A 15,130-nucleotide genomic window follows, 5' to 3' on the forward strand; every position below is an offset into this window, starting at 1 on the left:
ATAGTGTTGTGGTATTTATGTAAAGAGATAGTAAATGTTAATATGATGAATTTTATTACTAATGTTAAAAGATAAATTTATTAATTTGTGTGAAAATAATTAAAAAAAATCAATTATTATGGATGTAATATCCAGATAAGCATAACACGTAGATGATGGAGATTATTTACCAGTACGTATTAAAGAAGTGCGACGACATAAAAAGTGTAAAAAAGAGTAAAAAGTGAAGTTTGGGGGACCACACCCGAATCCAGAAAAGCTGATCTTGCTTGATTCTCTGCCTGTCTACAGCCGTCAACTTGTCTTAAAAGACCAAATTAACCTTTACCTCGTTTCCCACAAAAAGCCTACACAGACCCATGCAGACCTGCTATTCTGCACTCCTACCCACTGTGGTATCCTACGTCCCAATTCGAATTCTCCTTCTCTTTTGGTTTATATGACAAATTGACGAAATTTATCAGAAGAATATGTGATTTTAACACTTCAGTTGTTTAACCTTACCGTATATGGGTATTATATTAAGTTGTGTCACATTATTAATTAAAAGAGTGAATTATTATATTTTAAATAATCAATATAGATAAATTCAGAATTTAAACTTTATATCTTTTTTAATTAGATAAGAAGAAAGAAGAAAGGTTGTAGCGCAAAATGTACTTCTATCTAATTGTCTCATAAATCCTATATCTATCTATACGAAGAAGAAATTATGTAACGAAGAGGATTCTTGTATTAATAGTACTTTGAGCTTGGAACGATTATGAAAAGATTAACGATACTTCAATATCTTTTGAGTTGATTTGTCGGATCGTTCGCTCGAGATCTTTGATTTTTTCCGGACCCGATAAAAAAATAGGATCACTTTTTATGGACTCCGTTGAGAATGATTCTGGTCTAGTTCATGGCCTATTAAAAATAGAACTATATATATCAATCTTTTAAGGTTTTTAACTTTAAATCCATTGTATTTTAAAACTATATATTCATAATTACTACTATTTGCTATAGTTTTAATAGATTTTTATACATAAATTTATATATTGCGTCGAACGTTATAGGTTCAGTTGAACCTTGCTTGATAATGCTAGATTCGTCTCTGTTCTCATATCGTTAAGACCTTTCTTACTTGGTGAGTTAACTCTTATAATGCTAAATTAGACTCGGAGATTCATTTTAGTAGCAGATTGAAAACTAGAAAATGACATTGGACGGTGTGGATTTTGTTAGGCAAAAATTCTTAGTAGCATTTTTTTTTAGTTGTAGGGATGCGAAATAGAGAATTATACTTCGAGAAATTAAGGAAGAAATAAAAGCACACATTAAATAGCAAGTAATCTAGAAGTCAGATTTTAATTTGGTGGGCACTAAACACAGTCACTCCAGATTCCTTTTTCTCAAACTTTTCAAAATCATTGTTTTAATTTAAATTTAAACAGATGAAACTGCATATGTTTCTCCTTTTTGTCAACAATTCAGAGTCAAGGATATTGCATGAAGAGAAATATTAATCTGACTGTTATGTTTGAAAGTGAAATATTTTTGAAATGTCTTCTAAACATATTTTTTTTGATGTTGTTTTCTGAAAAAGCTTTACAAAAAGCAAAAAAAAAAAAAAACCTTTTCAAGATAAAAAATAACATGATAATAAAACTATTTATACAAATCATCTTAACTTTAACATATTTCACTTCCGTTATCCTATTAAGTTGTTGCTATTGTTTGTTGTTTTATCTTCACTGTTTTTTTTGAGTCGAGAGTTTATCTGAAACGATTTTTCTATTTTCACAATGTAGAGATAAGATCTGCGTTCATATTATTCTTCCTCGACTCTATTTCTAGGATGATAGTGAGTTTGTTGTTATTGTTGAACTTTATCTTTAATAGTCATATGTTGTTGTATTTTAACTTTAACACATACTCCACTATTAAAACAAAATACTACTACAGCATTAGCATTTTCCTAATAAAATAATGTGTAAAAATTCGAATGAATTTCTTTAAACAAATTTCTGAAAAACTGGTCAACCCGCGTCCTAGTAACTACAACATGCTCAGAAGTCAGAAGTTTCTTGAGAATGAGCGACATTTCTTTCTAGGATTAATTAATTAATACGCAATATAATAATTGTGTAAAAAGTTGTGCATATTTCTTTTTAACCTGATCTTTCTTTTCCATGTATCTTACTACTTTAGTCCAGCTTTTTTGTGTCAGTCTCGGGAGTCCTCTGTTTTGGTTTGGCCAGCCGAAAACAACAATATTATAATAATCATTAAATTTAAGCTCTATATAGTAGTATTATAAAAAAAAAAACCTAAAATTAATCGTTTAATCCGTTATAACTAGTAAGCTAATATTTTTACCTGGTTATCAGTTGATATTTATTGTAAAGATTGCCTATTATAATTTAATTTAATCATATAATTTTTTTTTTGCCTTTCGATATATAAACATTAAATTCTTTCCCATGTGTTGTCCCATCCCATTAGTTTATCTCACTTTCTATATGAGATAACTAATTCTACTGTGTTGATATAAAATTTATCTGATCATTAACTAATACTCATTATCAACAATAAGTTAAATATAATTCTATATTCTATCTCGAAATTAGTATCGTTATCCCGGCAACCAAACGATAATCTTTACATCCTGCTTGGATAGTCGTTACCCATTGTACTGTATCGTATTGTTACTTTGAATACAATATTTGTTTTGATTGTTACTTAAATTTTACTGTATCGTGTCGTTAAATCCGTCGTTACGTAACGACGAAAAATGCCACTTTATGCAACGTCGGATTTGGTGTGGTGGCGTCGTTACCTTGCTTTTTTTCTCTCATCTTACCCTTCCTTATTATTATATAATCATATTTTATCCTTTACCTTACTCTTTCATATAATAATTCTACTTCTTATCTTATTTTTCTTAGTAATATTGCAAGGTTATTCTTCATATTGTTGGCGCATGATATCATGAAACGACGACAAACAATACAATCTATCCAAATATTGTATTAATCAAATAATACAATACAATACGATACAATATGAAATGACATATAACAATAATCCAAATAAGTTGTTAGGAGTTGTTCGATATTAGGGATAAAGATAATAAACCAAGAATAAAATATGAGATTATTCTATCACGCCGGGATAACAATACTAAAATTAGCTAATCTCACGATAAAATAATCAAATGACAAATATGTCCTTCCAAAATTCCTCTCCCAAAATTCTTTAAAAATGCCAAAGTTAAAATTTGTTACTCCACATAACTTCATCCAAGTTTATTCAGTTTCAAATCAAACATATATTTCGAATTATACATAGTGTTCCATTTGTTTCAATTTAGACGACACATTTTTCTTATCGAGTCAATTTTACTAAATTTTGAAGCTAAATTAGATTAATTCAGCTCAGTATTTTAAAATTAAAATTTAGATATTCAAAAACTATACAAAAAGTACTATAAGTTGCAAATTTTCTCATGTTAATACGATTAAAAAGTATATTTTATAATGTTTGTCAAATTTAACGTAATTTGACTTTCGGTAAGCGAAATATGTCATCTAAATTGAAACGAAGGTAATATATCTCAATTTAATTAATTGAACCAAACAAAGTGCTCGGATTAAATAATTAAGTGAAGAGATTATTGAATTCCACCATATTATTAAAAATCACTATAATTTTATTATCTTTAAACCAAACAACCCCTTGTGTTTTTTTTTTATAAACCACTTGTGTTTGATGCACACCACCAAAAGATAGAAAGAGAGAAAGATTTGATCCTTTTATTATTATCTTACTTTGAGAGGGAAAAGAAATGCAATTTAAGAACCAACTACTCTATTTCCTGTTGGAAGTAACAAAGTGCATACCAAACCAAACCTTCCTAAAAGACATTGAAGAGTGAGAAAGTACACTGCTTCTCCTGACTATTAAAGAAACAACAGAATTCCTCCTCTCCTCTTGCTCTATTCTTATATACAGAGAGAAACAGAGACCACTTAATTTCTCACATAGAAAAAAAAAATTCAAGAAGATGTTTGCAGCTGAAAATGGACTCAAAGGAGATTCTAGACTTCAGGGCATTTCTGAAGCCATTAGAGTTGTTCCTGATTTCCCAAAACCAGGTAGTTTTCATTTTTCTACCTGCATTTTGCCCCCTTTTTCTTTCCCATTTTTTCTTGTTACGTGAAAGTAGCTTTCACGCAACGGTAAAATTTTCTTTGTATGATCTATAAGTCACTACTTATATCCACAAGTCTAGCTATTGTCTCTTAGCTGCCGCTCAAGTCCTGTATTTGTCTTAAAAAAATCTAATTAATATATGTAAGTAATCTACCGAGGATCCGGTAACTTATAATGTCCTAGATTCTAGAATCCATATACTCAACATTTGATCGCCGTGAAAGCAACCACTAATGCAATCATGCTACATCACACACTTTAGGTGCGGTCCTTTCTTGAACCTTCTAACCGACCTTTCTTCTTATTTTTTGCTATGCATGTCTTTTTTTTAATACTATTTTTTTCTTGTTTTTGCAGGAATAATGTTTCAGGATATTACAACTTTGTTGTTGAATCATAAGGTATTTAAAGACACAGTGGACATATTTGTTGATAGGTACAAAGACATGGACATCTCTGCTGTTGCTGGTAAATCTCTTCTCTTGCTTTCTAACTATTAGAATGTGTATCTGGTTTTTCTTGTGTATGCAAATGGAAACATTTTTTCTTTCACTGTATTAATTTCACTAAAAAAATTTAGGTTATTTCTTCTTGTTTTTGGTCCTTTCTTACTAATCATTGATGATTAAGTCATTATTCCACATTAAAATGAAGACTCTTTTTTTAAGGAAATTAAGTGTGGAATACATTTTTTAAAGCATAAATTACTTGTGTTGGATTGATTTGGAAGCTGTATTGAAGTGTATTTAAGCACCTGCCTAATTTTTTATATGACAAAATGCAATTATCTTTGAGTGTCATGACTAAGTAATTTTGGATTTTTCCTGAGTTCTAAAATATTTTATTCAATGAGAGAGACAGTTAATTGTGTTTTTTGGTGATACAGTGCATTTGGTCAGAATTATTTAATTGTAGTATGATAGTGTTTTCCATAATGTTAGGATATTAGGAAAAATTGTTCTTCACCCTTACCAATTTTCAAACTTTTTAATTTCTTTTCCTCATTTTTCACTAATGGCCAAATTACTTTATAGGAATTGAAGCTAGAGGGTTCATGTTTGGTCCATCTGTAGCTCTTGCCATTGGTGCAAAGTTTGTTCCTTTACGCAAGCCAGGAAAATTGCCAGGTATTTTAGATTGATTTTCTAAATAATCTTTAGAAATTAGAACTTCTTTTCATTATGAGGAGCACTCAATTATCAGTAATGCATCTCCTTTTTCTGGTGGAAATGTTGTGATAATTTCATGTTAATGTTAGAATTTTGCTTTCGGATTCATCTTAACTATCGAAGTCACAGTCAGTATCTTGTGATTCATCTTTTGTTCATCAGATAAGAAGATTTATCAAAGAGAACAGGATAAGAAATGGATCAACTCAAGTAGTTGATTAAAAAAGGGTAGCCCGGTGCACTAAGCTCCCGCTATGCGGGGGTCCAGGGAAGGGCCGGACCACAAGAGTCTATCGTACACAGCCTTACCTTGCATTTGTGCAAGAGGTTGTTTCCATTCCTCGAACCCATGACCTCTTGGTCACATGGCAGGAACTTTACCAGTTACGTCAAGACTCCCTTTCAAAAGAAGTAGTTGATTAAACAAACTAATTTCATGTAGGATAGGATGTGTTCAAATTTCTTTTACTTTGTCGCTGACAGTATATTTAATATCATGCATAATATCTTTACATGCTACTGGGCTCTACCTCTATGCTGCCCATTCCATCTTGGTGTATGGTCCAGATATGGAAATTATCTTCATTGAGGATTGCTTTAAAGGCTGGTCTTGAAAAGGAAACCTTTTTAATGTTTGACTACTATTTTTGGAAAGTCTTATCTCAGCATTGACAACATTGGACAGGTAAGGTAATTGCAGAATCATATGAACTGGAGTATGGGAAAGATTGTTTGGAGATGCATGTTGGAGCTGTACAGCAAGGGGATAGAGCAGTCATACTTGATGATTTGGTAGCTACGGGTGGAACGCTCTCTGCTGCAATTAAACTTCTAGGTAACTTTTGTGACTCTGATTGTTTCTTCGTTCTTGGGCTTAGCTAATGATGTTTTCTCTACTACAATGTAGAACGGATGGGGGCTGAAGTGGTTGAGTGTGGTTGCGTTATCGGAGTGCCAGAGGTCAAGGTAGTGTTTACTTATCATTCTCTTTGACTTTGCTTTGTATATTTTGAGATTTGAAACAATTTGTTAATCAATGCAAACTTTTGTTGAAGGAAAGTAACTGTTTTTAGGCTTTCGTGTGTTTTTCATGAAATTTGCTACAAGTTACATAAAAAATGATAGAAAGAAGTCCAAAAGAACTACTAAAAGTAGCCCCCCCCCGGGTTAGCTCAGATGTCAAAAGTTGAGGGACTTGTGTTTTAGGTCACATGTTCGAGCGTGCACCAAGCGAACTAACTCTGGTATTTAAGTGAAGGGTAGAAGGGTGAGCCCATTATCCCTGAGTTTCAAAGGCTGCGTTTGGTTCAAACAGTTGGCTCCAGACGGATTTCCTTTGGTCATCAGAAAAAGAAAAAAAAGAAATTACTGAAAATATACTTTGTTGGCATTTGTTCTTTCAGTTTTTTATGATTGAAAAGAATAAATATCCTTACCGGTTTCCTTGGCATGCAATAGTTATTGCCTACAGAAACTAGATCTCATCTGCAAATCTCATAAATAAATACTACATCTGCCCTACTGCTGTTCAAATTTAATACTCTTGAGATGCTAACTAGACAAGCTCAGTTTACTACTCTTTTTCGGTAATGGAATTTAGGATGTTTAGGAAACGGAGATACTTATTCAGTGGCGAATATAATTTATTTCCAATAGGTGTTTTTATCACTTCATTTTTGTTGGAATTTTATACAGTCTGAGCTCTGAATCATCTGTTTTGTGCAGCATAATTTGCAAGTTTTTTTTTCTTGTTCGTCTAATTTTTCTCCGCGTTTCAGGGGCAAAGTAGGCTAAAGGGAAAGCCTCTGTATATTCTAGTTGAACCGCGGGAACTAGAAGACTCTTGATGAGGTACACCTTGTCATTTTCTTCCTAAATTCAGTTTAAGGAACAAATTATAGTTCCTAGCTATCTTGTAATTTGCATATAAGTAGATATAAGTGTTCGCTGAAACAACACTTGAATTTGGTTTTCTTGTTCTTCTCGCCATGTTGTCTGTGCCTATTTTGATTCTTATTTTGACAGGCTAGTTCTTTACTATTAGTAAGAGAAAATGATCAAAAATCAGTTTTCATTGACTGATCTATTGAAGCTAACTATGAGGAAACTTATCCGCGCGGGTTAAGTGATAAAAATGACATGAGAATGTGTATTAATTAACTATGGTTGTGATAGCAATATATGTAAAAAAAAAAACATGTCCTGTACTTATTGAAGTGGTATAAACATCGGGTGCGAATAAGTATTTTTCTGCTAACTATTGCCATTGGTGATTCAAATTGTTTGTATTCATCGCTGTTTTCATCAAAATCAAGATTCATGATTTATATTGTCTTTTGTTCTATTTGTAGATATGTGAATCCTTAGATTGATTTCTGTCAAGAAGAGATGATGCCGATGAGAAAAATCACAGCTGTTTGGTTGACCGATGCTCAAATTTTGGTTTCCATTTATCATTTGTTGGCTATTCTTCTTTTTTTCATATGGTTCTTTCAGTTTCATGATTAGTTAAATTTCATTGTTTGAGATTTTCTTGTAAAAGCTGACTGAAAATGTGCCATGACAGAAGCTGGGTTTGACCATACATTGTTCTATCTAATTTACTTGATGCGATTCATTTTTAAATAATATTCTACCATATTTTTATTCAATTAAACATTAGTTCTAGCATTTGTTGTTTGGTGTTGACTGTTTAGATTGTTTGCTGACATGATTATTCTGATTTCTTAATCGTCATATGAAATTTGGTGGACAACTATGGTTAACTCTTGCAAGAACGGTAGTAGAAGAGTGTAGCACACCAATTAAATCGACTTTAAGTTGTGTGCATTGACGAACAAGGTTTTTTATATTATCATAACAGGCACCTTTTATAACGAGCTCGTTAAGTTGTTCTGATATTGTAGAATTCTTGGGCACTTCCAACTTTACGTTATATACATAGCTGTACCAGCCCCAACATTGGTAACAGTCCTTTTGAATTTTTTCACCACCACCCAAGGGAAGTTTCCCTCTTTAGGCTATACTCATATAAGGCAATAAATTATGGGTAAATGAGATAAAAAGATGGATTTGAGAAGTTGTAACTAACTGATGATCTTGCAATGGTTTCATGGAGCATAGAAGATTCAGTCATGAGAAGTAGGATTATATATTACTAATCCTGGATCCACAGCACGATTCGGATCAACATGTCCTGCTCCGATGCCTAATGGCGTTGTGGGCTATTGTTGTCCAAATCAATGATGGGGTTTGAAGTGCTGCCTAAGTAGGTTCACACCTTCATGGTGATAGCTGATGGACTCCAATCTGGATGCACAACTTTTGGCATGGCAGCAATTCCAGTAGCATGAGGACAGGACATGGATACGCCTGACTGAAGAAAGTACTCATATTCTAATTCTGTGCTGGTGCAGTTGCCAGTTGCACATATAATACAAGGCCAGGCTCCTAAGACTGACATGCATGGTACCATTCTCGCTGCAGCAGAAACTAAGACCCCCTTCAGCATGGCACCAAAAGAGGCAATTGCTATAGAATCTTTTCATATCATGGAGTAATTCAGTACCTAAGAGAAATGGATATTCTGTCAACACTATCTGCAACAGCCTGATCCATACCAGTAAGATAATTCGAGGTATAGCTTCCTTCTGTCCAGGTCACCTCGTAAATAGCCAGCATAGCATGTGGAGCAACTCCTCATGCTGTTGCTTTGGCATATCCATAGTACGGAGCAGATTGAGCATAGTTTCCAGCAGCAATGGAGGCTAGATGTGTGCCATGACTAGAACTATCCCTGGCAGAATTAATGGAAATGTTCACACTAGGATTAGCTGCCAAATTGATTGAAATAAATCGCCCCAACGAGTTTCCTGTTGCACATCAAAGAATTGAAATCCGTCCCCTCACAATAAATTCCTTCCACCTTTTTTGGGATTTCAGGTGTATCATCATCCCTAAAGCTAGCATATTCTGGCCAGAAGACGGGTTGAGCTTCAAGAACCATAGGAATATAGGAGCTTTCAGCAGAATGTTGGCCAGCGAAAAGAGGATCAGCAGTTTTGATGGAATCAATGATGGAGCAATGCTACTTGGAGAACTCAAAGTGGACAATGTAATTGGTTCTCTCTGCAACACAGAAAAGAGGAGCAAACAGAAATCATCAAAACAAAAACCAAGAAATTTTGCCCACCCCGTGAATGATCTCTGTCTGGTTTCTAGAGCTATGCCGCCATTAGTCAAACATGCATCATGCATCAAAAACCAACTGAAGTTTTGTATTGAGCCATAGTTTCCAGATCATATTCCATGGCCATTGTGCAGAGCTAGATTCACCCTCATTAAGTACTCTATAGTATGAGTTGACTGTGACGTGGATACTGCTGGTCCATTTCCAGAGATTCCTAAACGTCTTGATCTGCCCAACTCCAGAATTAGTTGATCCATGTTAGTTACTTCCAAGTCAAAGTAGTTTCTTCTAAAATCACACACCATTGACTTCCTGATCTACAATGGGCAATAGTTGCTTTAACTTGTTCCACAAAGCAAAAAAGATCTGGATATTTCAGCTTCAGGGGTCTGTGTTCAAACCTTGCATCTTGCTGTTGTGGGAGCATGTTGGGCCTCAAAGACACTTAAAAAGATATTTCTTTATTTTGTGCACAAAATTTGAGGATCCATGTAGGTAACTGGCAACTTGAAGTGGAATGTGTATCAACAGGTTTTGAAAGGAATCTGCAAGAACTATCAGATACTTGATTTATACCTTCAGCAAGGTGGAACATGAGCTGTCAACTGGGTATTAACATCTTAAATATAGCAGATTATGCAGGAATAATGAGTATGTAATCTTACCAGCTGAAATGAAAATGCAATCACCTGAAGTTATTAAAGGGTTTTGGTGAAACTGAAGGACTTGCTCATCAGATTGAATCCCTTTTGCTTAGGGTCAGGTACCTCGCTTTTTGTTATTACAAAAGTAGCTAATCCTCTCAAGACTTGCATAGACACCCAGGATGATCTCTTAAAATGATACATACAAGACTGTAGAAGGGGTTGAGGAATATTTCTTCCACAGAAAGCATAGAGTTGCATTAATTGTTTTCAAACTGCCCATCAAGCAACGGACCAGATATTTGCGTCTTGTTTTCGGTAACCTTTCCTTGAGCAGAATGCAGTAGTTTTCATCGATTTTGATATTTTTTAAAGGCCACGTTCTGATTTCAGCAACTTTTGCAAAGTTCCAGTTCCAATCCCACAATTACGTTTTACCAATAATCTTTACAAGAGCAAGATCCATTGGTGAAATGGTGAAACCGGCTACGATCTCTAACAACTATCTCGCGATCAAAGACTTTCGATATTAGTTTTATGGCAAGGTGGCAATCAGCACAGACCCTTAAGTTCTTCACAATTCTAATAGAGGTCCCAGGCGGTGTACTGATCAACATAAATGCAATTGCAATTTTTTCACTATGGTACGCCAAAGCAGTCTCTTTCTCCTCTTCTTCTATGTCAGCAAGCACATTGGATGTATGAGGGACATAACCTTCCAATCTCAACAATCTAGTCATTTCCACAAGCATAGTATATATAGCCTCAGTTTTAGGATGGGTTCTATCTCCCATAACAAATTCATGCACACGATTACCCAACTCAACGAGACTATGCCCGGGGACTTTCTTTACCCCTTCTTTAAGCATAGTTCTCCTCAGTTTATGCACATCTGACCATCGCCTTTCGGCTGCATAAAGGTTCGAAAGGAGCACATAATCTCCAGAATGTTTAGGTTCTAACAGCTTAAGGTGATTTCTGGTCATCTCAGCTAGAGCTAAATGACCATGTATTGAGCAGGCACCGAGTAATGTTCGCCAAATCACCGCATTGGGTTGCAATGGCATGTCTGTAATATACTTGTACGCCTTTTCCACTAAACCAGCCCTTCCTAATAAATCAACCATGCAGCCATAATGTTCAATTTTTGGCTTAATTCCAAACTCCTTTTGCATCCTTTCAAAGTAAGCAAAGCCTTTGTCCACCAAACCACAATGGCTACAGGCATATAACACCCCAACAAATGTGATCTCAGTAGGAACAAATCCTTTTCTTTCCATTTCCTTGAAAAGCTCAAGTGCTCTCTCACCAAACCCGTTAACAGCCAAACCTACAATCAAAGAGGTCCAAGAAACTACACTATCCTCCTCCAACTCATCAAAAACTTGCTCTGCCTCTTTTACATTCCCACATTTAGCATAAAGATCCAAAAGGGCATTTGCAGCATGTAAATTCTTATCCAATCCCACCTTCAACATAAACACATGCGCCCTTCTGCCCAAATCCAAAGCACCAAGCTCAGCAGAAGCAGTCAACAAACTAACCAAAGTAAACCCATCAGGCTTAACACCTTCAAAAACCATTCTCCTATAAAGGGTCAACGTTTCATTAGGTCGACTATTCAAAGCATACCCATTAATCACTGAATTCCATGCCACAAGATTCTTGTCAGACATTTCCTCAAACACCTTATGTGCATTCTCAGCTTGACCAATAGCTCCATAGAAATGAACCAAAGAATTCTGAACAAACACCAACGATTCAAACCCATTTCTAATTGTAATGCAATGGACCTTTTCTCCTTCCCTAACATCAATCACCTTCGCAATAGCTTTTAACACAAAAGGGTATGTATGTGTGTCAGGTGCAACAGAATTCACACACATTTTATTGTGTATTTCAATAGCTGGATACGGGTTTTCACTCTCAGCATAACCTCTAATCATTGTATTCCAAGTAAAGATATTTGGAAATTGAATTTGATTAAAGATTTTCTGGGCGTAGCGCATCGGACCTGAAAGGGAAACTAGAGAGAAAATCAAGTACTTGCCCATTTCTGGGCTTGACAAAGGGATGCCACGTCTGATGGAAAATGCATGTACTTGCTTGAATTTGTAAGTTGAAGAGGCACATGAAAGCAAAAGGGCAATGCATTTTTTCAGAATGTATGGTTTTGTGCTCTCTCCACTGTTGTTATGTGATTGCATGTCATTCATATTTTCAGAATGTATAGTGGGGCAAACTATTTGTCTATATGTAGTGATGATAACAATTTTCAAATTTAACCTCGTATAATGTATTTTCTGGTAACTTGCCATTGTTACTTGTTATTAATATTGCTTTTTTCATTTATTTTTCTGGTTCTTAGGTTGCTAGTACTATCTTTCTATACGGTTCCATAGTTGAGTGTCTATCGGGAACAACCTCTCTACTCCACTAGGATAAGAGTAAGATATGCGTGTACATTACCATCTAGTCAATGAAGTTGAATTAGGAAGTGCATTTGGTCGGTTCGCGTAGTTTAAAATTAATTTGTGATTCGATTCATTTTGAATTAATTTGATTCTCTTTGGAAGGTTTTTTTGTGCATAAATAAATACTTGATTACCAAACTAAAAATGTTTGATTTTTTATTTGAAATCAAGGAAAAAAATATTTAACATTAACTAGATAAAAAGGAAAAAATAATATCCAAAGCAAAGGAATTAAAAAAAAGAAAAGAAAATGGAAAGAGGGAACAAACAAGTCGTCCAAGAGGAAAAGCAAAGTTTAGCTTCTGCTAATATGAGAAAAGGAAAATTTTTGACAGGCACTCATTTAACATATACTCATTTTTTTAAAAAGTTTTTACTTGTACTCACTTTTTAAACAACTTCATCCTCTTTCTCCTCCTCCTCCTTTGTCTTCTTCTTCTTCTTTTTTGGGTGACAATGATTTTATATGATGTTTGTGAACATATTTTAAGATAGTTTATGATGTTTTATAATGGTGAGCTGTTATGACGCTTTATTTTTTACTATTGCTTAGGGTTTCTTCTTCTTCTTTTTCGTAATTGCAAAATGGGTTCATTAGATTTATTGTTGTTTTGACAAATTGATGATTGGGGTTTGTTGCCGATGATATTTGAGGTTATGTTTCAAATTTGACCTCATTTGGAATAGATTTAAGTATTAAATCGTATATTGGATTGTTATAATTCGAAGAACAAATTTTTGTTTCTGGGCAATTTGCACTTCAAGCCTATTTGGCCTTAAGTGCATAAAAATGTTGGTTGCACTTCAGGCCTATTTGGCCTTAAGTGCATTAAAACGTTTGTTGCAATTCACCTTTTGGCCTTAAGTGCATCTGAAGTGCAATTTTTCACTTCAAACTTATTGGTCTTTAAGTGTAGCAAAACGTTTGTTGCACTTCAGACCTTTTGACCTTAAGTGCATCTAAAGTGCAATTTTTCACTTCAAACTTACTGGCCTTAAGTGCATGAAACCATTGGTTACACTTCAGACCTATTTGGCCGTAAGTGCATGTGAAGTGCAAATTTTCACTTCAGACTTATGGACTTAAGTGAATGAAAACGTTTGTTGCACTTCAAATTTTTTGGCTTTAAGTGCATCTGAAGTGCAATTTTTCACATCAGACTTATTAGCCTTAAGTTGCACTTTAGGCTTATTAGCGTTAAGTGCATGAAACCATTGGTTGCACTTCAGACTAATTTTTTTTAACTTCATACCCGATAAGTGTGAAGTTGATCGTAAATGTGGGTACGCTTGCAAACTTTTTTGCAAAATGGGTATAGGTTCAATTGTGACCCCAAAATCGGGTATAGATGCAAAAGCCCCTGAAAAAAAGTGGGTATCGATCTTGGGCCTAAAGCCTGGTAGGGGGGATTTTAACCATGCCACCTACAATCACTTTGTGACTAGGGGTGCCATTCTTTTTTATCTCCTTTTTATAACGTTTTTTTACGTGATGTACCAGTACCTACATGAAATTTTACCCGAGCTACCGGATGACATACCACCCCAATTCCTCTGCACAGATCCGCCTCTGACCTCGTATACTGCATACACGTCTTGGGGAGTTTAACGAACTTGACTTGCACAGTGTTTCGAGCCTTTACTTGCAATGAGTTATAACAAAACCCAAGTTCCACATCCTAGTTGGCTAAAAATATGGGTTAAAAATACTAGGTTGCCCCTTAAATATATTTCTGAGTCGTCTTGGTTCTCTAAGTTTGCCAAGAATGAGCACTTTGATCTGTGTTACATACTTAACAAACTCTGACTATTAAATTTAATAAAAATTGTAAACAAAATGAAATATTGTATCAAGTTTGAGGGGTTGTCGATGTATTTGGCCTATACAAATTGTTGGAATTGATGTTGATTAAATGGTCTCTCTTGAGCCGAAGGTCTATCGGAAATATTCTCTACCTTCAAGGTAAGGGTGAGGTCTGCGTACACACTATCCTCCCTAGACCCCATTTGTAGGATTATACTGAATTTTTTGATGTTGTTGTTGATGATGCTGATTAAATGATTATCTCTGTTGATACACAAAGTCAACAAGGTGAATCTATTTTCAAACCATGTTCGCACTGCAGTATGGTTTGTGCTCTATTTGTTATTAGTTGGTGTTGGTTCTATCTATCACATGCACTAGCTAGTATGTTTAGCTATTTTTCTAGTTAGAGGCAGATTACTGTTTCCATTTCCATGCTCTTCATTCTCTTGCTTCCTCCTCCTCCTCCATCTTCTTCTTTTTGGCACAAAGTTTGGTACAAAAACTTTCTTTTTTTTCCTCCTTTTTTTAATGTATAATTCATCTCTTCGAAATGAAATTGAAAGAACTAGAAGCAGTAATTCGGCCAACTAAAACGAAATGAATTTGAAAGATCTATGAAGTCATTGTTATGTGGTCAATATGTGATG

General features: G+C 34.7%; 2 protein-coding genes across 7 annotated transcripts; one reads left to right on the forward strand and one right to left on the reverse strand.

Annotated features, from left to right (window-relative positions):
- Positions 1-3,775: 3,775 nt before the first annotated feature.
- Positions 3,776-7,951, forward strand: LOC104105061 (adenine phosphoribosyltransferase 5). 2 transcript variants are annotated; one of them, XM_009613297.4, is made up of 7 exons: positions 3,776-4,142; positions 4,558-4,668; positions 5,235-5,327; positions 6,055-6,204; positions 6,277-6,335; positions 7,148-7,220; positions 7,721-7,951. In XM_009613297.4, the coding sequence occupies exons 1-6, from the start codon at positions 4,052-4,054 to the stop codon at positions 7,214-7,216; spliced, it is 573 nt and encodes a 190-aa protein (XP_009611592.1). In that variant the 5' UTR covers positions 3,776-4,051; the 3' UTR covers positions 7,217-7,220; positions 7,721-7,951. The 2 variants fall into 2 exon arrangements, with proteins under 2 accessions (XP_009611592.1, XP_009611593.1); XM_009613298.4 differs by lacking the exon at positions 3,776-4,142 and adding an exon at positions 4,224-4,462.
- Positions 7,952-8,400: 449 nt separating this feature from the next.
- LOC104105059 (pentatricopeptide repeat-containing protein At4g21065) lies at positions 8,401-12,494 on the reverse strand. Of its 5 annotated transcripts, none has more exons than XM_033658390.2 (2): positions 10,248-12,494; positions 8,401-10,103 (listed from the first exon to the last, which is right to left on the reverse strand). In XM_033658390.2, exon 1 carries the CDS (start codon positions 12,416-12,418, stop codon positions 10,637-10,639), a length of 1,782 nt encoding a protein of 593 aa, XP_033514281.2. In that variant the 5' UTR covers positions 12,419-12,494; the 3' UTR covers positions 8,401-10,103; positions 10,248-10,636. The 5 variants fall into 5 exon arrangements, with proteins under 5 accessions (XP_033514281.2, XP_033514280.2, XP_033514277.2 ...); XM_033658389.2 differs by having other exon boundaries at positions 8,401-10,112; XM_033658386.2 differs by having other exon boundaries at positions 10,224-12,494.
- Between the last annotated feature and the right edge of the window lie 2,636 nt (positions 12,495-15,130).

The sequence above is a fragment of the Nicotiana tomentosiformis genome, chromosome 8 (assembly GCF_000390325.3).
Source record: "Nicotiana tomentosiformis chromosome 8, ASM39032v3, whole genome shotgun sequence".
Lineage (NCBI taxonomy): Eukaryota > Viridiplantae > Streptophyta > Magnoliopsida > Solanales > Solanaceae > Nicotiana > Nicotiana tomentosiformis.

Bases quoted from the DNA above. Each gene is read 5' to 3' on its own strand.
- LOC104105061 (XM_009613297.4), top strand. From the start codon at position 4,052: ATGTTTGCAGCTGAAAATGGACTCAAAGGAGATTCTAGACTTCAGGGC. The intron at 4,143-4,557 runs GTAGTTTTCATT...TTGTTTTTGCAG, and splicing joins TCCTGATTTCCCAAAACCAG to GAATAATGTTTCAGGATATT. The intron at 6,336-7,147 runs GTAGTGTTTACT...TCCGCGTTTCAG, and splicing joins TCGGAGTGCCAGAGGTCAAG to GGGCAAAGTAGGCTAAAGGG.
- LOC104105059 (XM_033658390.2), bottom strand. From the start codon at position 12,418: ATGAATGACATGCAATCACATAACAACAGTGGAGAGAGCACAAAACCA.